This window comes from Sphaerodactylus townsendi, linkage group LG05 (genome assembly GCF_021028975.2).
Source record: "Sphaerodactylus townsendi isolate TG3544 linkage group LG05, MPM_Stown_v2.3, whole genome shotgun sequence".
Classification (NCBI taxonomy): Eukaryota; Metazoa; Chordata; class Lepidosauria; order Squamata; family Sphaerodactylidae; genus Sphaerodactylus; species Sphaerodactylus townsendi.
This window is the reverse complement of record NC_059429.1, coordinates 73,014,146-73,037,316: the sequence shown is the minus strand read 5'-3', so window position 1 is coordinate 73,037,316 and position 23,171 is coordinate 73,014,146. Positions and strand designations below refer to the sequence as shown.

Below are 23,171 nucleotides of genomic sequence, written 5' to 3'. Positions count from 1 at the left end.
CGCAAATGAACTCACTGGTCTAGGATAAGATCACACTCAAAACAGCTTCCGTGCTATACGTGTGTGTGTATATATATACGTAGAGAGTGCACACAAATATCCACAAGAACCCTCTTCCTCTTGATAGCCACAAATAATCACATTCATAATTTATAACAAGAATCTGGGATTATTTATTGAGCCCCTTCAGTAAGCGATCATTTGCCTTTCCTGGCCTTGATCTTCCTCAGGTAGAATTCTAGTTCTTTGCCTTCCAGAATGTAGCCATCTGCTCGGCCACATTGTCCAGGCCTGGAGGCAATGCAAGCTGCAAAATAAAACATTTTATTAGAGAAGGAAAAGTAAAATATTGAGCTACTGATCACCTTTGCTAAGAATATTGCATTTCTCTGTTGTCCACCTTTGAACACTAATCTCCACAGACCACGACAGTAATATCTCCAAACTCTTGCTTAACAGGGCCATTTAAGACTCTCTTGCCAAGCTGCAAAGTCTAAGGAAACTAAAGGATCAGTCTGATGAAGTTGCCTTCAGAATATGAACTATCACCACTTAACATTCAGTAGCAGAACTGGACAAAGTTTTCATCATGAGGTCAACTTCAAGCTCAGAAGTGATGCACCCATCACTTAATTCCCTCGAAGCTGTTTTTCATGTCAGACAAGCATTACTAGGAAAAGGTCTGTAATATTGGACCAGATAAATCTCTCCTGATTTTTCAAGTTTAGCTAACTATAATTCTAAGATCCACAAAGCAAAGTAATGAAGAAACATTAGTTCTAAAAACTCTCCCAAAATCCACGGAGAGTAAACCACAGCTTTAGACAGCACTGCAATTCATCATCGAACTTACTGGCAAGTGCAGCATCTTTAAGCATCCTGTCTATGTGCCTGTACATTCTCCTCCTGGTTCTTACCAAGTAACTTTCCCTGCTGGAACTGCTCCTCCAGAAGACTACTGATCTTGGCATTCTTTTTCCGCTCATCATACTTCTTCTGAATTTTCTTTGAACGTTTCTTATTTAAGATTTCTTCCTCCTCAGGAGTCTGAACAAAGAGCAGATTGAGTATTTAACTTCCTAGGTTAAGAAGTTGTATACTACTGATTCTCAGTATTTCACAAACACCTGGAAATCAATACAAAATGCTGATACCACACCGTTCGTTTATATCATGAAGTCTGGTCAACACCAGCAATGTACCAAGTTTTTGCCTTTTGGCATTTGTATTGTCAGTATAGTAAGAAGTTGGTACAAGGCAGCGAACTGCCCAATCCTTATCAACTTTAATTTACTGCAATTTCAATTTGGTATCTACTGCAAATCCCCATGGGTTAAAAACAAGTAACTGTAAGTGCACCAAGGATCTCAAGACTGATTAAATACAGGTAACAGATTGCTAAAACAGTTCTAGCTAGTACTGTGTTCCCAAAGAATATATCTATCTAAGTATCCAAAATTGTCTTTCAGATAAAAACCACTCAACATTATTTTTCATTCAGCAGCAAAACTTAACAAGTGCATCAATGGGTCATCATTAGAAGACCTTAGTACACTACACACACCACATAGGTTAAATAATGCTAAATCAAACAGGGCTGGTAGCTATTAAGTGCCCTCATAAGCCATAAGTGATGGAAGCAATATGCAACTGCTCAGCCTACTTCATACATACCAGTTTGGCACCCTTTTTACGCCCAAGGGGTAAGGCATAGTGAGCTTCATACCACTGTCTGTATGGTGTGCTGTCAATCAGTACAATGCAGTTTTTCACTAGGGTCTTTGTGCGCACCAGCTCATTGTTGGATGCATTGTACACCACATCGATGATTCTAGTTTTGCGGGTACAGCCTGTAAAGAGGTTGTCATATTATGCCTTCCAAGAACAGAATACCAATAACATCCATGCACACACATAAACAGGTCCCACAATTATCTTGCAAGCTGAAGCTAGTGGGACCCAGATAACTCTGGATCCCACTACTGAAGGTATACAAACTCAGAGTAACTATGGCATAACACAAAGAGCTCATGTATCCCCCAACACTCCCTTACCATCACTGTTCTCCTGGCTGTACATCCAGTTTACTACTACCCCCACAGCTAATGGCACACTTACATTCAGAGCCCCAAGAGAAGTTTCCAACATCCAGGCGCAGAGCACGGTATTTCTTATTTCCACCACGAACCCTTACTGTGTGAATTCTCCTGGGGCCAATCTACAACAAAGCATACAACAAACTGTGTCAAAACTATGACAGCTCTAAATTCTTTTCACAAAGACCAAGCCCACACAGCAACATGGTCAGTGTAACTATGACAACGCCTGGCATCGGCAAGTGCAAAGAAGACTAAAACAGCCGACAGCACCCACCTAAGGTGTAGTTCTCATCACTCCAGTTGCCTCAAAGAGCCATGTTTCTTAAACATTACCTGCCTGTGCTATGACAAAAACACTATAAAAACAGTCTGTAATATAATCAGGAGAAGAGGTTGATCGAAGAAAAGCTTCTAAATTCTCAAACCCAAATTCCTTAAATGATTATCTGAACCTGACATGCAGAAGCAGAGACAGCTGAATACTAAAAAGAAAGCTGGAATGTGTTCCGCAGGTTAGGAAAGGCAGCACCCAGTCCAAAAAGAAAGCCACCATGGTTAACAAGAGAGGTTGAGGAAATTATCAGAAAAAAGAAAATGTCTTTTAGAAAATGGAAGTTTAGTTTGACTGATAAAGAATATGAGAGGGAAAACAAATGGTGGCAAAAGAGAAGCAAGTTAGCTGTAAGAGAGGCAAAAAAAGGATTATGAGGAACACATGGCTGCGAACATCAAGACCAGCAACAAACAGTTCTTCAAGTATATCAAAAGTAGAAAGCCAGCTAGGGAAGCAGTAGGCCCATTAGATGACAAAGGAACAAAGGGTGTGCTAAAAGATGGCAGGGAGATTGCAGAGAAGCTGAATGAATTCTTTGCATCTGTCTTCACCCAGAGGAGGTGAGGAAAATTCCTGCACCTAAACCATGCTTCTTAAGAGGCTAATCTGAGGAACTAGCGATGATAGTGGTAGACAAGGAAGAAGTTCTGGCAGCCATTGATAAACTAAATGCTACCAAATCCCCTGACCCAGATTGCATTCACCCAAGAGTTCTTAAAGAGCTCAAGCATGAAATTGCTGGTCTTCTCACTTTAATATGCAACTTATCCCTGAAATCAGGCTCCATCCCTGAAGACTGGAAGATGGCAAATGTCACACCAATCTTTAAGAAAGGATCTGGGGGGACCCGGAAAATTACAGGCAAGTCAGTTTGACATCTGTTCCTGGAAAATTAGTAGAATCTATCATTAAAGATAAAATTATTAAACATGTAGAAAAGCAAGACCTGCTGAGAAAGAGTCAGCATGGCTTTTGCAGAGGCAAATCCTGTCTTACAAACTATCTAGAGTTCTTTGACATGTGGTAAACAGGCATGTGGTTGGATTTCCAAAAGGCTTTTGACAAAGTTCCTCACCAGAGATTATTGAGAAAACTCAGCAATCAAGGAATAAAAGGGGAAGTCCTCCTATGGATTAAAAACTGGTTGAGAAACAGGAAGCAAAGAGTGGGCGTGAATGGGAAATTCTCACAATGGAGAGATGTAGTGAATGGTGTCCCCCAAGGATCCGTTTTGGGACCAGTGCTCTTTAACCTATTCATAAATGACCTGGAAGTAGGGGTGGGTAGCGTGGTGGCCAAGTTTGCAGATGATACCAAATTATGTAGGGTGGTGAGAACTACAAAGGATTGCGAAGATATTCTGCCGGACCTTTGATAAATTAGGTGAGTGGGCTAAGAAATGGTAATGCAGTTCACCGTAGCAAAATGTAAAGCGATGCATCATAGGGGCAAAAAATCCAAACTTCACATACACGCCGCTGAAGGGTCAGAGTGCTATCAGTCACAGACCAGGAAAGGGATTTGGGCGTCTTAGTTGATAGTTCCATGGGAATGTCAACTCAATGCATGGCAGCTGTGAAAAAGGCAAACTCTATGCTGGGGATAATTACAAAAGGAATTGATAATAAAACTGCAAGGATTGTCATGCCCTTAAATAAAGCAGTGGTGCGACCACACTTGGAGTACTGTGTTCAGTTCTGGTCGCCACATCTCAAAAAGGATATTGAAGAGATAGAAAAAGTGCAGAGAAGGGCAACGAGGATGATTGAGGGACTGAAGCATCTTCCTTATGAGGAGAGGCTGCAGCGTTTGGGACTCTTTAGTTTGGAGAGGAGACAGCTGAGGGGGGATATGATTGAAGTCTGGTCGCCACATCTCAAAAAGGATATTGAAGAGATAGAAAAAGTGCAGAGAAGGGCAACAAGGATGATTGAGGGACTGGAGCACCTTCCTTATGAGGAGAGGCTGCAGCGTTTGGAACTCTTTAGTTTGGAGAGGAGACAGCTGAGGGGGGATATGATTGAAGTCTATAAAATTATGCATGGGGTAGAAAATGTTGACAGAGAGAAATTTTTCTCTCTTTCTCACAATACTAGAACCAGGGGGCATACATTGAAAATGCTGGGGGGAAGAATCAGAATCCAATAAAAGGAAACACTTCTTCACACAATGTGTGATTGGTGTTTGGAATATGGTGCCACAGGAGGTGGTGATGGCCACTAACCTGGATAGCTTTAAAAGGGGCTTGGACAGATTTATGGAGAAGTCGATTTATGGCTACCAATCTTGATCCTCTTTGATCTAAGATTGCAAATGCCTTAACAGACCAGGTGCTTGGAAGCAACAGCCGCAGAAGGCCATTGCTTTCACATCCTGCATGTGAGCTCCCAATGGCACCTGGTGGGCCACTGCAAGTAGCAGAGACCTGGACTAGATGGACTCTGGTCTGATCCAGCTGGCTTGTTCTTATGTTCTTAAAGAGTGGTTAAACTCTGGAAAATATTAAGATTGGTGCAAGGAAATGGATATTCTTAACAGTACACAGAATGGATAACCTAATGCAACTGAACTGTAGTTTATTATTTAGGCCTGGAGATGTTGCAAACAAGTTTACATTGTCAACAGAATGCTTTCCAGAACACTTTTCCTGCACTGAAATGCTGGACATACATAATTTTACAAATGAAAGTAGCTCTCCTATTTAACCATTATCTGAACATTATCTTACACAGTAGATGTAGCAGAACAACGCTCAGCTCAGAATCACATACCTTGGTATTGGCAGGGGGTCGCCCCAACTCATACTTCCTCTTCTTATGGTAGGGTTTCCTCTTCCCCCCAGTCTTGCGGCGCTTGTGCCAGTTGTCCCTGGAGATACCTGGATGCACAGAATAAAAACCATCCAATGAAGGTGCGGATGTAACATCGCTTAACGAATGCTCCCTTCCCCCCAGGATCCTTATGCCCAGAGCTACTCAGCTCTCCAAGGTAACATGTCTCCGCATGGCGTACTCGGCCTAATGCAGCACTGAAAGAAGCTTCATCATTGCAACACGGAGCAAAGGATCGCCGTGAAAAAGGCGCCGCTGCGCGAGAAGATCCCAGCCTTGTCCGGGTTTGGTGGAGGCGGCCATTGTGTCAACATGGCACCAATGCACAGGCCGAAGAAGGGCCTGCTATGGCCCGGCAACAGCACAAATGTGAGGCTCGTGACAGCAATAACCCGCGCAGTTCATTCCACAAGCGGCCCTCTTCGTGTTTCCGGAATTGGAGGTCGGCATGGCCGGACACCGGCCCGGATGGCCGCGGATAAAAAAACCTTCACCCCCCGCCCCCAACCACTCACCCATCCTTCTCCGGAGGCGCCGACTGCAAAGAGAAGGCCGCAAAGCATCACGGGGCTGTTTCTTACGCTGGACATCTCGCGACACTCTATGCTACGCGACTCCTTTTCTCGGTGCGTAGAACGTCATCAAAATGCGGAACGAGCACGTGATCGACGAGAGTCCGTGAATATCGCAAGTGTCTTTGAGGACAGCCGGCTGGGAGGGTTGATGGGACCTGTGGTCTCCCGAGGGTTCTTCTGAGGCACCAGGTGCCTTCCGGACCCTGACTGATGTTTTCTGTTTTGCGCAGGGATGTCACCAGGGCTGGCCAGGCACAGTCGGCCACGGGGCGTCTGTACATTTAAATAGAAACTTTTACCTTGCGCATCTTTCGTCATCTTCAGCACGGAATGGCCAGGCATGCGTACTCCGCTCGAGATGCTCTTCGCAAATCACGAAGTACCTAAAACCCGGAAGAACTTTAAAACTAAACTGCAACCCCAATTAAGTAAAATATAGAGTAACAACAGAACCCTTGAATAAACAGGATTCACCATCAGGACATCGGCATTTTCTAGCTAAATTCAACTTTAATTCTACTTTATAGAAAACCAACATCAATTTCAACTGAAAACTGGATATGCTTGATTCTTTGAATCCCAGCCATTGTAATTTTATAATTAAAGTTGGCCCTCGAGCTCAAAGCACAATTCTCGTGTGCAAAAAATTGTAAACCCTCTTCAAATTTCATTTTTAAAAATTAATTGTAGCAAGGGAGAATATAATGCATCTGAAATGATTTAATAGACATTTTATATGTATTCAAAATGTATTATATGAATAATTCCAATATATAATGTAGACATGAGCAGCACTCAAATCCATTATACATTTCCGTGCCCTGGAGGTGCTGCCATCTCCATGAAAGTACTAGTCAGGACTCTGTTGGCTTGTGCTACTTGACTTCATCTGGTGAGCTTTGTAAAGATAGTGGAAGCCAGGACAGCCACAATCTGCTGTCCTCTTGACCTACCTCTCCATACTCAGTCTCTGCTGCTCCCTCCTCAAAATATTGTGATGGTGACCCAGACTGGGAAACAAGCAGCATATTTGCAAGAATATATGTCTGAATGAACAGGAAGAGTTTAGCAACATCCAAATATGCTGCTTGTGTGACTGTTCAAGACTATTCTTCAAAATACTTTTCACAAAAAACGTGTTTTCAGCTTGTTTTTCCTACTGCTCCAGGTGGCAGAAACTAAGATATTTGTGGCAAGTTAGCAGTTTAGTTGCCTTTTTAGCATGAGGTGTATTTGAAATTTTGCTAAGGCATTTATATTTTCAAGTTTCAGAAATATCTCACTGCAATTTTATGCAAAGTTATACATTATATGTTTTGGCTGTTTAAGCTATTACAACTCCCACCCCAAATTCTCATTTTTAATGGTCTTCAAATCAATTAAGCCTCAAGGACTTTGCATTTGAATTCTCAATATTCATCTCAGAATTTTTTGTATATACTACTCTGGATGTATTATTATGTATTATTCTGGATGTATTATTTTCCTCCTGTTTTGTGGTAAAAGTTGCTCTGGCAACAAAACTAAATAGGTGTCAGAACATGTGTTTAGTGAGCAAAATCTAAATGACAGCTGGACCCTCCTTCTAGCAGGTGCTGTCTACATTGCGTCCTGCAAGGTGGTCTACTCCGAGTAAATCCGCTGCTTGAACAATAAATCCATATTTTGGCTAAGTTATGTTGTTTCATCACATAAAGTCATTATTTTGTTTATGTAATTTAATTCCATATACTGTGCATTTTTTGTATACAAGTTTAAAATTCATAATTAAAAAACAGAAAATAAAAGGTTCATGAAACAAGGAAAACAATCCAATTTGCATCTTTTGCTATAGAAAATAATCAAGAAATACTCAGTTATCAGTGTATTTTTGAAGATGTTACTGCTTGTATGTTACTGCTTGTATGTTATTGAAGGTGTTACTGCTTCATGTCTATAATTCTTAAGACACACTTTGCTGAGAAATGACAGACACAAGATTGGCAAACTGATGCAAAATATTTATTCCAAGTTAGTTATCTTTTGATGCAGTAGTTTTTCCCCCTCATACAGACTCAATGTGATAATCACTTTTTAAAATCTGTAAATAATGTTATCAAAATAATCTTAATCTTTGAAATCCCACAAAAATTTATATTTTACAATTGACCCTGAATATCAAGGCTGCAAGAAGAACACAAACAATTCCTATATCCAAATATTTTACAGCTGTACCCCAAGAGAAAAAAACCCAAACATGCTTAGTTAAGTGATGAAGCTCCCCGAGCCGCCAAAAAATAAAATAAAAAAGTTCCATGTTATTAGCATTAATTTAACACAATTAGAACTTCCATAGCCATTTTGTCATTGACAATGATTGTTTTAGCACATTATTGCCACACAGCATTTTGCAATGTGGACGGCAGTATGAGAAGCTTGTGGCTGCCCAACTCAGTCCCTGACATCCTGCTGCTGCTGAGACTGAACCTGTGCCTTGCCCCAGAAGGCCTTGGGTCACCCATCTTTGTGGACTGTTCTCTATGAAGCACAGAAGGGCAAAACCAAAAAGTAATAAGCCAATAGCTTTCTTCTTTGGGATATCATTCTTTCCCTTGTGCATGAAGTTTTCAACAATAAAAAGAAATTGAACAGACTTGACACAGAATAAACTCTGCTTCATTAGAACCTCAAACATTTATGTGCTGAACTACAAACTGAGTTTGCTGGGTTGGTTTTGTACTGCGATTTTCTGTGCCCGTTTCAGGCATCATCATCTGAAGTTTCACTGCTACTGGTTTCTGTGTCTGACTCTTCAAACTCTGTATTAAAAGTGCTTCTCCAGTGGGAGAACAATTGACTGCTGCCACGGCCTTGAAGAAATCCATTCTTCCTAAAGCCATTTCTTCTTAGCTGGAAGAAAAATAAGAATGAGTTTATCACATTTCACATTCTGTTTTCTACCCAGGCAAACAGCTCTAACATCCTATTAGGCACAACAAAGGCTGAGCAGAAGCAATATAAACAAGAACTAGCAAAATAAATTAAACAAAGCACAATACAAAGTTAAAAACACAGGTCTTGAATTTAGCCTCTTGCCTGAAAGACACCGGACAGAGCAGTCCTCAATGAAAATATAATACAAATAAATATCTCAAAGTTGTTGATATGCAAACAAAACCACAATCACAATGAACAAGACCAAATGTGTTTCAGCCCTATGGCCTTCTTCAGTAGTCACAAATGAACATAAATACACATGAAGAACTACAGTTGATCTAATTAGTCAAACCAGGTATTGATTCTGTGTGTCCTCCTTTTAATATATACCCTAAAATCATATGCATATGAAGGTTGTGCCCATGTGGTCATTTACTTTTCAGCAGCTACAGCTTTTGCTGCAGATACTGTTCTACTCCGTCTACTCAGAATCTGGCTCAGTTCTATTTAACTGGCTTACTCCTAGGAAACTGTTCTTATGATTGCACAGTTAGTCTGGAAAGAAGAATGTTTATTGCATTAGATGTGAGAAAATCAAGCTGAACAAACCTGCTCTGATTTTATTTGGAACTCTCTGAGCTCATCTTCTGTGAGGGGAAGGCAATTTTCATCATTTTCAGGATATTCCTGCCATCCCATTGCTTTCAATAATCTAGCCATTTGAAGGAGCAGAAAAAAAGAGATCAGATGAAAGATACCACAGAAACAAAGATCACTCTTGTCACCAACCGCACAAAACAGACAACTTCCCTTCTGGTGCCTACTTCCAATTTTGTCATGAATAATCTTGTCAGTTAATTAATTTTATTTTAAAAGCATCAGTAGGAACCACTAGCTGAAGTGATTTACTTGGGGAAGGGGTGAGGTTTGTTTCACTTTTTCTCCCTCCCAATCTGTTAGTAGTAGATAGTATTAAACAACTGTTCTTCATGGCTCTGGAAGAGTTTGGCAATCTTAAAGAATGAATGGTTCTTGTCAAACTCCCAGTATTCATGATAATCATTGCTGTATGCTGAACTTGTGTGAAAAAAACAGTTTGCCAGCTGTACCTGCTCATCTCGTTTGAACAAATAATCAAATCAGCAATATTAAACTTGACTCCCTAAGGCATGCTTACATTACAAGCTAGGTAGCTGCCATGACTTCACTTACGAAACCTTAGAAGCTGAAATGGTGTGAAAGCTCTAAAGGGCTTCCCTAATTCTCCACATTAATTACTAGGGCTCCCGCACAAAATCCATGACTGTGTATAACTTAGTTCCATTATTATGATCTATTTATGTGCCTGGCACTATGAGGAGGTCTCCAGTGAAGGTACTTCACTGAGAATTAAAAGACTTTTTAAGATCAAGCCATTAAGTTTTCTGTTTGTTCATTGTACCAACAGGAAACTATGTCATCAAAACAAAAAGAAAGGCCCCTTTCCTTTTCACAATTGCAAACTGAGATCGTGCAGGGCCAAGTAGCAATACGCTTGACTATTTGCATATAGGAAAGCATTTGAGGAAAACATTTTCTTCTTATTTTCACAGGCTGCGCTGTGCCTGTGCAGACATTTTGTTCTAGCTATTGGATGGCTTAGGAACGGCTACAGATGGTTTAAGGAAGTGAGGCTGCTCCCGGAGATATATGAAGTTCCACCTTCTTTCCGAACTGGTTTCCTACAAGTGCAGGGTCAGTTTTGTAACTGTCTCTTCTCAAGATCACGATTTTGAGTGTCTTCTGGGATAAGGTTCTTTGCCCTCAGGTCTTCATTGATTGTGTCCATCCACCGTTTTTTTTGGGTCTGATATATGAAGCTCCACCAATCAATATCTTCTGGTGCTTCTAGTGTTAAAGTGTTCCTCGTAAAACAGCAGGATACTCCATTGTACTGAAGGAATATTACCAAGTATCAAGCCAGCCACTTTTAAAGTCAAGGTTAGGGCATATTGTATGATGCTAGGAAAGCATCGAAAGTTACTAATGCTAAAATTATTGTTGGCTAAGCTTCTTGAATTAATTTCTATAAAATGCTAGGAGAATGAGACTTCCCCCTTGATAAGCTTTATTTCTGCTGACCTGTGTTCTGCTTCTAATGAGTGGGAAAGGTTCTCCCCTTCTTCTAAAGGGAGAGAAAGCCCATTCTGATGGCAGTTCTCATCCCAGTTTTCCTTTGGTTCTGGTGTGTGGCTACTTTCCACCTGGTGTGAGAGAGAAATAAAAACAAACAAGGTACTGTTGAACTTGCAACACCAAGTATCATTTTAGAAAAGAAAAGTTCTCAGAAAGCAATAAGCATATAGTCTGAGGTCATCAGTTTCAAAGCTGGAAACAGAAAGCAACGAAGCTGGCAAGAGATGCACAGTTCCATGCTGTTTCCAGAGATGCACAGTTCCATGCTGAACTTTTACTTTGGCATAAAACAACCACTGCAGTGTTAATATACATGATAAAGATTTTACTTTCCTCTAGCAAAGGAACCAATATACATCCTGGTTTATTGACTGGGCCCCACATCATCCTACAACTAGGTCAGAGGAGGCTCCCATTACTGGATCAAAAACAATAAATACACAGCACACTGGATCTAACTATATCAATATTGCTTGTACATGCATATAATATATGCCTATCTGACATACACGCCTCATCGCACCTTATTTTAAAAAAAGATTCAAAGATTCTTAGCATGCTGACCTAGCTCTATTATTTCAATCAAATTGAAAAATGCCTATGAAGATATTTGCCCTTTGATTTTGCATTTCCAAAACTCAAAATTCAGATTAGAAATCAAAAGTGGACAAGGAGATAGGAGTATCCCACATATGGGACAGGACTTGAAGTGCTTAGGGCTTTTTAGTTTGAGAGGAGTATGATACAGTTACACATTTTGAAGACATAGAGTAAACAACACAATGGACAGTTTATGAATTCATTGTCAAATGATAGTGATCATCATTAACTTTGAAAAAATATTAGACAAATTCACAGTAGGTAGTAGGTTTTGGCCATGGCAGTAAAACAAAACCCTCATATTCAGAGGCCAGAGGCCACTTAATATCATATACTGAAGGGCAAGCAAGAGAGGGCAGCCACCTTCGGTATCAAGAACCTGGATGACCACTGTGGGAATCAGCTTGCTGGACCAGATGGACTTTTTGTTTGATCCTGCAAGGCTGTTCTTATGTTCTAAAATACCTCATCTGAATTATATTTCCTCCAAATCTCTAGAAGAGTTATTCTACAATTAAATCTCCAGTACACAAGGAGATAGTTGCTCTTCTCTTTTTATGCAAACTCTGCTTACAGCTGTGAAGCACATTCTTAATATGTCTTCAGCACTTTAGTGTGGAATGTCACCACATGTTTTTAGCTCCGATCCACTAAATAAAATCAAAAGAACAAAACCAGTATGATGAAGGTAGTAATATACTGGATACTGAAGTAGCCAATATACTATTTGCATTTATTCTGCAACATCTGTAAAATGCTTACTCCCTGCAATATTTTATTTCATACTGAATAAAAGACAATCACTGTTATAGTATTTTAAATGCTTCAAACAGAAAGCTGCCACCTTACATATTCCAGTTTGCTGCTTTCATGGCGCTCTGGCATTTCCCCATTCCTGTCATCTTTCAGGGCTTTCAAGAACTCACTCTTCTTATCTGTGCTGCGACGCATCAGCTTTGTCAAGCGAGATGAGTTTATTTCAATGGGAGGGGTGGTGCTGGAGGGACTCTGGAGAATGGAAAAAATGTTGTCATATTTTGTTACTGGTTATTTGTGGCACTTAGTGATCATCCAGATTTCTACATTATATACAAAGTGTTGGATTCAGGATCTCTCTCTTCTAAGAAGTCTCTCTCAATCCTGGAAAAAGCTTTTTCCTAAAGCCATAAGATCTATATGGACTAACAGCCACATGGACTGGAAGACTACTGTTTGGAAAAAGATGAAATTGCTTTCTCTGCTTCTTCCACTAGCAGAAATGACTGGTGGTGGGAAGGATCTGTGACTATTGGTGCCTTCAACTGACTCAAGCCTATAGTTTAACAAATGAATCCTTTTCCATCCACAGTACTGTGATTTCGATTCTATCACTTACCTCTTTGGAAGAGGCAAGAACTGGGCCACTGGCTAATACAGCTGGTTTGGTTACAGACACTGGACTGGTAAAGGCAGAATCACGGCTGGAGGACAGTAAAGTTTGTTTATGTTCATTTCTGTTAGCTTTCCACTGGTTTGGCTACAATAAGATGACAAATCACACACCATTTAGAGTTTACAAAAAGATGGGGACAATTACTTTGCATAGTCTTCCTTGAAACGTGAGCTAAAATCTACAATGGCTCCCAAAGTATACAGTTACAAAATACTATTTATAATGCAGAATACCAAGCATCTTGCATCGCAATAAAATCCTCTTGTCTGACATGAAGATCACCTTCCAGACCACATGACAAAAATCTCAATGTCTACAAGATAGGGATATTTAAGGATCCCTATTAGAACAATTTTGGAAACAGTAAGGCTTATGTGAGAAGCCATGGTGTCAAAAATAAAAGAGAGAAAGAGAATCCAAATGCTGGAGGAACAGCATAAAAACTGCCTTAATAAAATAATTTTTACTGCGATTAAGCAATTAAGAAATCAACTAGATACACTTGAAACTTGGGAGATTCAGATGAAACAAATTTTTTTAAACTGACGCATTTTGAACATGCAAAAAAGCCAGGAAGAGATTTGGCACATTACTTAAGGAAAGAAACAGAAAGAAGAATGATAACAGGAGTGAAGAAAGGAGATAAAATTACTTATGTAGAAAAAGAGAGACAGGAACAGCTTGTATTGTCGAAGGCTTTCACGGCCGGAATCACTTGGGTGCTGTGTGGTTTCCGGGCTGTCTGGCCGTGTTCTAGCAACATTCTCTCCTGACGTTTCGCCTGCATCTGTGGCTGGCATCTTCAGATGATCCTCTGAAGATGCCAGCCACAGATGCAGGCGAAACGTCAGGAGAGAATGTTGCTAGAACACGGCCATACAGCCCGGAAACCACACAGCACCCAAGGAACAGCTTGCTTTTTTTTTGGGGAGAATGATACAAAAAGGACTCAGCAACAGAAGAATGAATAAAACAGTATACTAAAATACATACTGAGAAATTCACATCTGAACATAGGGACATACTGAATCAAACTATTTTCAAGATAAGAAAAAAGAGAGGAGGACCAGCAGTACCCAATGTTAACAATATTATCAAGCAATTGGACTGGATTAAAACTCCATATCAAAGAAAATACAGTCAGAAATAGCTGATTTGGAAGCAGGCTTACATAATTATTTAAAACCAATCCAACTCTCCCCCCGCCCCCAACAACAACGCAAAATAGAAATCATGCAGTTAGAGATGGATAATACTGAGAATCTACTTGATGATCAGTTAGTCCTCAGATACTGCCCCCCATTAATGTCTCCCATATAAGCATACTACGATAAGAATGTGAGAAGAAATAATGATTTTATGACATGAGAGATAAACTTCCAAGGAGAAATGAGATCTTGGCAAAAGATGAAGGACAAAGGCAAAAAAGTACAATGGCTATTAAACTTTCAACCAGTTTCAAGATTTTTAAAGGACGCTCATACAGTAAGAGGTTTAATAAGGGAGCTGACTGAATTTGAAATGGTGATAATGCAGCAAAAATCACTTAGAATGAGTTTATAAGCTATTACTTCAATTTGACACAGAAACAGAACATGTTAAAATATGTATGGTTAGATGGGTGCAAAATTTTGAGGAAGAGATCTCTCACAAAGAACAGGATATCTTATGGACAACTAATATAAAATATACAGCAAGTCAAACATTAAGAGAAATTTGGTATAAGATGTTCTGAGGGTGGTATATTACCCCACGGGGTATCAGGAAGATGGAAAGAACTATAATGTTGGAAATGCAATGAGATGGTGGATCATATTGGTGGATGTGCAAAAAGACAAAAAAGGAAAAAATACATGCTGAAATCCAGAAAAACTTAAAAAATTTAATTTGCTATGGAAGCCAAGAGCAAGCTATTGGGCATTTTGCCAAAAATATTCCAAAAATCTCAGAAAAATTGTTTAGACTGGACATATGATAAGGGCAACAGGAATTATAATTGCAACAAAATGGAAAGCAGAAGTGTGTCTGGGTGGACTGGGAAAAGTAAGCTAACCAAATATGCAGTGAATAACAGACTAAAGAATTTCAAGACAAATGGAAAGCATACTTCTAACGATTTAAAATGTGTGTTTTTTTAAAATGAGAAGTTGTAGAAGGAAAAGGAGGTGAAAGGGGGATGAGAGAGCAAGGTGATTGGTGGACATTGGAGAGTAACTGTGAAAGGTTTTGTACAGAGTCAGTTTGTGCAAAAAAAACCCCGGAGAGTGAAGCTAATTGTGAGAATGGGTTTGATGATATGTTGTTCACAGTGTGTTATTCCTAGTGTTGTTCACCATAATATTATTATTTGACTATTATGTCTATCAGAGTATTCCTATTCTGTATCCTATGCAAAATCTTTTTTTCTTTCTTTTATGAGAAAAAAATGAAACAAAATTCTAAGCTAGAAAAAAAAAAAATTCAAGGGGGGGAGAGACACACACACTAAGAAAAGCCAGAATGAAAATGTGTGTGGAATGCAAGGGATGAACCTAAGTAAGTATGGGTATTTTGGTATGGGTATTTTGAGCAAAGCAAGAAAGCTGATATTAGATTTTTTTAGGATCATTGCATATCCTCAATAAAATACTTTTTATCTTTGAGGAGGAAAAAGTGAGTTCCAAATCTGGACTTTGTTTCCTTCCACAAATCTGATCTTATCTCATAGGATTACACGATTACTACAGAGTAAATACACCATTGTACAGGTGAGGGAGAAAGAGAGAAAGCAAAAAGAAAAAGCAAGAAAGATGTATATTTTTGCATGAGACAGTATTCTAACAGTGCAGCAGTGATTTAATATGGTACAAAATAAAAGCTCTTTAGATAAAATTTCAGGCAAAACCACTAATTGTTCTACCATTCAGTACAAAAGCAAAGCCTTAGGTACTTTGGAAGGGGGTGCTGCAGGTTTGGGAACCAGATTTTTGTAGACACTTGGGACTATGGTGGTTGCCTTGTTGCCATTTGAAAGCTGAGGTCCTGGTGATGTAAATGCAGCTGAGAAGGCAGCAGCAGGATCTTCCTTTGAAACCTTTTTGATGACCAGCATCTTAGTAGGTTGCTTGGCACTAGGAGGGTTTTCTAGTTTTAAAAGAGGGAAAAATAAATTTTCAATAATGCCACAAAAATCATTTTAGCTCAGCTCCAACTCCTACTAAAACGGAACAGTTCTTGACAGCTCTCTTGCTCACAGTACTACAACTTTGCAAACTAAGACCCCTTCCGCACACGCAAAATAATGCATTTTCAAACCACTTTCACAACTGTTTGCAAGTGGATTTTGCTATTCCGCACAGCTTCAAAGAGCACTGAAAGCAGTTTGAAAGTGCATTATTCTGCATGTGCGGAATGAGCCTAAGTTTCATTAATTTTACTATTTCCTCAGCTAAATCATTCTGGCAGCTTTTGTTCATATGGGAAACATTTAATGACATCAGTACAGCAGTATCCACAGGATAAGAACCTGACTGGAAAATTAGTAGAAATCAGTTCACTAATAAAATGCTAATAAATATACAATTAAATTAAAGCTCTGCCAAGGTTTAGTTCAGGTAATAGACTCTACAAGGCATGGTTTATACTTGCAATACTCCAGACCAACTGAGCTCCATCTCCATGAGATTCTTCTTTAAAGGGAAAAGTCTAAACCTGTACATTTTGACAATTGTGTATGTGTTTCAAGCTACTCTCTACAGCCTATGTGAAGTGCTTCAGCGAGCAATGGAAATCTGTTTACTATACACAGATCCTCTGCAAAGCCTTATGTTTTCAGCTGTGTGTTGGATCTTACAAAGCATGAGCCAAGGATAGCCATATATACATTCTTTAGGTTCCCATTTTCCCAGCAAAAGCTAACTGCCAAGGCAGTGTGTCCTGCATAACCACAACTCCATGCAAGTTCCTGTCTGGTTCTCGGTACAGATGATCAACCAAGATGACCAAAGCAATCTCTGTTCCAAATCTCATCCTGAAGCCAGACAGAAATTCAGTTTCTTTTAAGAGCCCCTGAAGCTGAGAAGTAACCACCCACTTAAACAACTTGCCCAATAATGGAAGATTGGAGACTGGCTGGAAGTTCTCCAGCATAGGACTTAGACCAAAGAAGAACTTAGCGTCCCCACCCCACCCACCCCAGTCAGTGGATCTGGATTTGCCATCTACTTGGGGGCACTTAAACTATGTTAATGATTCTATGATACCTAAAGGAAGGTGGCTTTTAACTGCTTCTAACAAGTATATTCTTTCTTTCAAGAATTAATTTGAGTGTACTAAAATGTGTGGACATAAACTTTAATGATGTTACCTCAAATCTACAAAAGCATGCATAATCTGGGTGACTGAAATTAGGAAGAAGTACAAAACTGCAGCTGTGCCAGAATTCCTTAGTATGCTTATTCTACCTTTACTGAAAGTAGAAAAGCTATAAGTAACCAATGAATGCAAGCTTCAGATACAAAGCTGGATACTGAGAAAAATTTCATCAGTGTTTTGTTCCACTACTTCTAAGCATACCTACCCCAAACACCGGAAGGAGTCCCAACTGGTTTACTCTGGCTGTTCTGTTTTCCAGCTTCTGGATTCAGTGATGGCTGTTATACAAAACCCAAAGAACTACATTTTATATTAGGTTACATAACTTCAGGCTTTCCCTTCTCTCAAAGAAACTGGAAACTAGGATAGGGAAAAAGAGAACGGTCCATTGGTACTCACCCCTGAAGGAGACCTTCTCCTGGACGCTGGCGCGAGGGGCTATCCCTGGATGGGTGATTTCCCAACCTATACTCAGGGAGGCAGTGGACTTAATTGATGTCACTTCCTGTGTTGGGTTGGATCCTCCCCGATCCCTCATTGATCTCCGACATTGGACGTAGCTTAGTAAGCAGAATTCTAGGATCTTCAGAGAGTTTTAACAGGGAAGAATGACAACACCAGTAAAGTAATACACATAGAAAATAACACGTGTATATATATAGATAAATATGTAAGTAAGGAACTCCAAGGGTAACCCCAAGACTTAACTGTGAGTGCTAAACTAAGCAACCTTCTAAGTGAAACTAAGCAGGAACTGTAGCTTAATATATGTATGAACTAGAACATCCCAGGGAGGGCCAGGATGCCCCTCATTCGGCCATCCAGGAGAAGGCTCCCTTCAGGGTGGAGTACCAATGGACCCGTGCTCTCCTGAGGCGATCTCGGGCATCCTGGATGGGACCCTTCCCCTCAGCAGTGTCCCGTTACAAGTGGGCCTTTAATCTCCAAATATATGTTCTAGCAACCCGGTGCCAAAGGCAGTCCTTACTATTGGCTGCAGGATGGTATGCAATTTATAGGTGTCTAATAGAAGGGAAGTAACTGAGAGACCACGTGGCCGCTTCTGCAAGATATCCCTCTAGTGGGATGCGAGGCGCCTAAACGCCATGCAAGTTAGCTGGCTGGCGGACCTCGTGAAATGAGCTGTGATACCAGAAGGGATCGGAATGTTGGAGGCTTTATATGCCTCCACGATGCATGTCTTCAGCGTGTAACTGAGGGAGGCTTTGGACATTTGGGCGCCTAAGTTAGGGGCTGTGACATTAATGAAGAGGGACTCTGTGTTCCTAATGGTTTCAGTACGGATAATGAAGGCTTTGAGAGCTCTTCTAACGTCCAGATAATGCCAAAGTCTCTCCTTTGGGTGGGACGGCGAGGGGCAGAACGCCGGAATGATGATTTCTTGTTTGAGGTGGAACGTAGTAGCTACCTTCAGCTTAAAGGTAGGATCGGGGTGCATAACTACTCTGTCCCTATGAAAGACGCACAGTTGTGAATTGACTGAGAGAGCTTGCAGCTCTGATATCCTCCTGGCGGTAGTGATGGCAATGAGGAATAAAAGCTTCATCCCGAGCCATCTTCTGGAGGTTTATTTCCTGGATTGCCCCTTTCGAAAGGAGGTTTGGTAAGCCGTACCGATAAAAACTGTGGTCTTCCAGTCTCCAGGCGGGAAATCTATGAGTCACAGGGGGCTGCTTTTGGGAGACTCCTTTGAGAAATCTGAGAATGTCAGGATGTTCCTTGTGATTGTGGTAGTCCCTTGTATTTTGTGCCATACGGTGGAGAGGAGCCGGCCAGCCTTCTCCGCAGGGTTGAAGCTCCCTGAGACCTTCGTCAAATCCGTTCCTGCAGGTATTGCAGGACCTGCAAGTGGATGGAAGGTCAGTGGATGGGTCTGTTTGGTTTTTCTCTGCCCAGGAAACAAAAGTTCTTCCAAGCGACGTAATTGTATATGCGCATACAGTGGAAGGCCCTTCTGGAGGCGTAAGGGATGATGGTGATGACTTGGCTGGAGTAACCCTTCTTTTCTAGGGCCTGGCGTTCAAGCGCCAGGCGGTCATACAGAACCACCCGGGTTGGGGTGGTGGTGTACAGGTCCCTTGGTGACAACATGTCGCTGGGTGTGGAGTATAGAGTGAAGAGGCGGAGAATCTTGCCAGTTGTAGAAATTGATATGAAACTACAACATGGACGCCTGGAGCACACCACGGTGCCACATTTTAGATGACCTTCTGCTTCCTCCATCCAGATCTTCCTGAGGAGCTTTGGTAACACGGGGGTTGGGGGAAATGCGTAAAGTAGTTCCTTGGGCCACGGGCTGGTTAACGCATCTGTTCCCTGTGCTTGCGGGTGGAAGTACCTTGTGAAGAAGAGAGGTAATTGCGTATTGTGAGCTGAGGCAAACAGGTCCATGGTGGGTTGGCCCAATGCCTGGGTTATCTGTAGAAAGATTCGTGGGTGGAGCCTCCATTCTGCCTCGATTACCGCCTGTCGACTCAACCAGTCTGCTTGGATGTTGAGATTTCCTTTGTATGTGTGTCCTCACGTTGAGGGGACTGCAGATGTACCTCTCTGCCTAAGAGGAGGATGGCTGCCGCTTCCTGGATGAAGGCGCCCACAGAGTAAAGGGATCGGGAGCCCTCCCTGATTGTTGATGTGGGCCTTTGGCTTAGAAATGTTATCGTCCGGGCCCCTGGATCTGGAGTAGATGGCAGTTCTGGAGGGCTGGCTGAAAATGTTGAAGCGCTAGGAGAATGGCCCTCATTTCTAAGACATTGATCGGAAGGTGGGTTTGGGAGGGGGACCAGACCCCTTGTGCGATCTCTCCCAGCAGGGAGGCTCCCCACTCAAGGAGGCAGTTGGCATCCAATGTGAACAGCATGTGAATGTCTGTGCGGGTAGAGGTAAACCTTGCCCCGGGAGAGGTTGTTGTGTTTGGACCACCAGCGCAGGCTGTCGCGTAGTTGTTTGGTGATCTGTAATGACCTGTCTCTTTTTTGCATCATCTGAAACTGGTAAGGATGTAGAAACAGCTGCAGGGTCCGAGCGTGGAATCTGCCCCACTGCAACATATCTATGACTGAAATGAATAGTCCCATCAGCTTGGCCAGTTGAAGAAGAGAGGCTCTGTTGGCCGGTAGAAAGGTGTTTACCAGTTTCTGGATTTTGGTTATTTTGGCAGGGGGAATGAAAAGACGGTTGTGGAGAGTATCCACGATCGCTCCCAGATGCTCCATTCGGGTTGAAGGGTTCAGGGAGCTCTTCTGCAGATTGACCAGGAACCCGTGTTGGCGAAGAGTGTGCATGACTATCTGTAGGTCCTGGAGGGCCTGTTGTTTGGACTGAGACCTGATGAGGATGTCGTCTAAGTACGGGTGTATATGGATGCCCCGTTCCCGAAGAACCATGATGGGTGCTAGGAGAACCTTCGAAAAAACTCGGGGGGCAGTGGCGAGCCCGAATGGAAGAGATTTGTACTGGAAGTGGTCGGGTCCCACTGCAAAGCGAAGGAACCGTCTGTGTAGAGGGTTGATGGGCACGTGCAGGTAGGCCTCCGTGAGGTCCAGGGAGGTCAGGTATTCCCCTGGACGGAGTGCCTCTACGATGGATCTGAGGGTTTCCATTTTGAACCTGTGCAACTGGATGAACCTGTTCACATAGCGAAGGTTTAGGATGGCACGCCAGTCGCCGTTCCTCTTGGGCACGGTGAAAAAATGAGAGTAGACACCGCATGAGCGCTCTGAGGTGGGCACCGGTTCGATCGCTTGAATTAGGAGCAGGTGACGGATTGCCTCTTGGGTTCTTTTTAGTTTGTCCGGATTGCTTTGGGGGGGGGGGTACGTTCGGAATCTGGACCTGGGGAAGGTGGTGAATTCTAGGAGGTAACCGGAGGAGACGACCTCCTTGGTCCACTGGTCTACGTAGTCGCCTGTCCACCGGTGGTGAAAATGTTGAAGGCGGCCCCCCACCGGGAACTGAAGGTAGTCAGGATCTGGAGGTTCGGTCATTCTGGAATTGTCTGCCCCCTCTGCCCTGTTGGCGGTTGTAGGGACGAAAGGAATTATTGAAGGTGTTACGTTTGCGAAAGGGCTGTTGTTGATGAGATTGTTGTGGTGGAAACCAACGTTTACCGTCTCTGGGTGCCCTTGCGAGGGTGCGTTGTGTTCGGAAGGTGGAGTACGATCTGAGGGACGCAGCCGTTTGATCGGATCTGACAAATCTGGGCATGGATTTTTTGTTGCCCTTGGTTTCTACTAGAACGGCATTTAGCTCTTTCCCAAAAAGGCGTGAGCCGAAGTAGTCATATGTTGAGACCACCTGTTTGGAGTGGAAGTCGGCTGACCATGCTTTGAGCCAGGCTTGTCTTCTGACCACCGTGCCAAGTGCTAGGGCTCGTGAGGTTAGCATTAGGGCGTCGAAGGTGGAGTCTGCCCAATAGGCGACAGCCTTCAGGACTCTTTCCACACCCTCTCTTAGGCCTTGGGCTTCTGGGGGAAGCATGAGAAGAAGGCGACGTAACCAGACGATGGTGGCCCTGGCCATGGTGGAAGATGGGGCGAGAGCTCTGATGGATAGGGCTAGCCTATCATGGATCCGTTTGAGGAAGACGTCAGCTCTGCGATCTGTGGCGTCCTTCAGGTTGCCTTCCCCGTCCTTGGTGACGAGACGCCAGACTGGAGAGCCACGACTGGGGCGTCGACAAGGGGAGTTTTGATGATATTGTGAATATGCTCGGGGAGCACGTAAAGGCTTTTGAGAAATGAAGGGCAACTCTTACTAGCCTCTAAGTTAAGCCACTCTCTCTTAATTCTTCTTTCGAAGAATTCTGGCAGTGGGAATGCAGGAGGAGCCTCCTCGGACTGAGGGAGGATTCCCTTTTTTCCCTTGGGGACGCCTTTTACTGTCTTTTTAGAGGTGGAGGGGCCCTCGGGGTCCTCTGCGTCTGCGGGGTCCTGCAACTCCAAGGCTGAGATTGCCTTGGCCATAAGGGGGGCAAGGTCCTCTTTTTTGAAGAGTCTCACGCACTGTTCACTGGGTTCCTCACGAGTCTCTTCGGGTTCAGAAAAATGCTCTGACGAGTCTCCTATTTCCCCTTCACTGGTACCCTCCTCCTCAGGTAGATTGAGGGGATCCCTATAGGCTGGGGTGGTGGGAGGGGTGGGGTGGGAGAGGGAGGAAGAGCTAGAGTGGTGCCTAGGTCTGTGAGCCCTCTTGGGGTGAGAGTGCTTTTTACTCTTCCGTTTGGCTTTCTTATTCTTATCATGCTGTCTGATCTCCTCCCTCATGGCTGTTCTAAATAGTCCCATTAGTGCCTCTGGAGAGGTATTGGCCCAGGAGGAAGGATCAGAGAGGTTGGGAACTACTGGGGAGCAGGAGGGCCCTCCCCTCCCCATTCCCCCTCGATCTTGCCTGGACGGTGAAGAGGCGGGAGAATCCTCGGAGAAGCGGGCGTCCGCGCCTTGCTGGATGGCGCGCGAGTCGGCCACGCCCCCCCCCCTCCGTTTTGCGGCATTCTGAGGCGTCCGAGCTTGGGGCACAAAACGGCTCCGTTGAGTCTCCTGGGGTGCTGGACCGAGCTTCGCCATCCATGTCCCTGAGTGGGACGCTGGTGCTCTGGCTTCTTGTCTGGGCTGCGGGAGGCTCCCAGCGCGCTTTTTTGTCGGCCGGGGCTTTCGCGCCCTTTTTTCCTCCCTTGGTAGTCGCGGCCGCGAACTTGGAGGGAGCTGCACGCGCCTCCTCCGAGGCTTCTGGCTGGCTGGGCTCTTGCAATCCGCGACGGGTTGCTGCCCTTGTACTCTCGGCTGCTGACTTGCCGAATGAGTCTGGGAGAAGGAGCGCCGTGAGTCGCGCTTGCTC

The 23,171-nt window shown here is 42.9% G+C and overlaps 2 protein-coding genes and 3 non-coding genes across 8 annotated transcripts in view; all 5 read right to left on the bottom strand.

The window, feature by feature from the left end:
• Nucleotides 1-149: 149 nt before the first annotated feature.
• On the bottom strand, nucleotides 150-5,927 carry RPS8 (ribosomal protein S8). Its single transcript, XM_048497108.1, has 6 exons — nucleotides 5,780-5,927; nucleotides 5,205-5,311; nucleotides 2,119-2,218; nucleotides 1,675-1,850; nucleotides 918-1,047; nucleotides 150-307 (listed from the first exon to the last, which is right to left on the bottom strand). The coding sequence occupies exons 1-6, from the start codon at nucleotides 5,781-5,783 to the stop codon at nucleotides 198-200; spliced, it is 627 nt and encodes a 208-aa protein (XP_048353065.1). The 5' UTR covers nucleotides 5,784-5,927; the 3' UTR covers nucleotides 150-197.
• LOC125434077 lies at nucleotides 528-595 on the bottom strand. The gene has a single exon (XR_007244720.1). It is a non-coding gene; the product is annotated as a small nucleolar RNA SNORD38 (small nucleolar RNA).
• On the bottom strand, nucleotides 2,299-2,401 carry LOC125434078. Its single transcript, XR_007244721.1, has one exon. It is a non-coding gene; the product is annotated as a small nucleolar RNA SNORD46 (small nucleolar RNA).
• Nucleotides 5,403-5,484, bottom strand: LOC125434076. The gene has a single exon (XR_007244719.1). It is a non-coding gene; the product is annotated as a small nucleolar RNA SNORD55/SNORD39 (small nucleolar RNA).
• Nucleotides 5,928-7,818: 1,891 nt separating the features above from the next.
• Nucleotides 7,819-23,171, bottom strand: part of GPBP1L1 (GC-rich promoter binding protein 1 like 1) — a 31,884-nt gene continuing 16,531 nt past the window's right edge. For 3 of the 4 annotated variants that reach the window (XM_048497103.1, XM_048497104.1, XM_048497105.1), the window contains exons 6-12: nucleotides 17,521-17,593; nucleotides 15,892-16,085; nucleotides 12,906-13,046; nucleotides 12,380-12,538; nucleotides 10,877-10,998; nucleotides 9,365-9,467; nucleotides 7,819-8,728 (exon numbers count right to left, since the gene is read on the bottom strand). In XM_048497103.1, the coding sequence (XP_048353060.1) occupies nucleotides 8,579-8,728; nucleotides 9,365-9,467; nucleotides 10,877-10,998; nucleotides 12,380-12,538; nucleotides 12,906-13,046; nucleotides 15,892-16,085; nucleotides 17,521-17,593 (942 nt within the window). In that variant the 3' untranslated portion in view covers nucleotides 7,819-8,578. The remainder of the gene's footprint in view (nucleotides 8,729-9,364; nucleotides 9,468-10,876; nucleotides 10,999-12,379; nucleotides 12,539-12,905; nucleotides 13,047-15,891; nucleotides 16,086-17,520; nucleotides 17,594-23,171) is intronic. The other variant, XM_048497107.1, reaches the window with a different exon arrangement.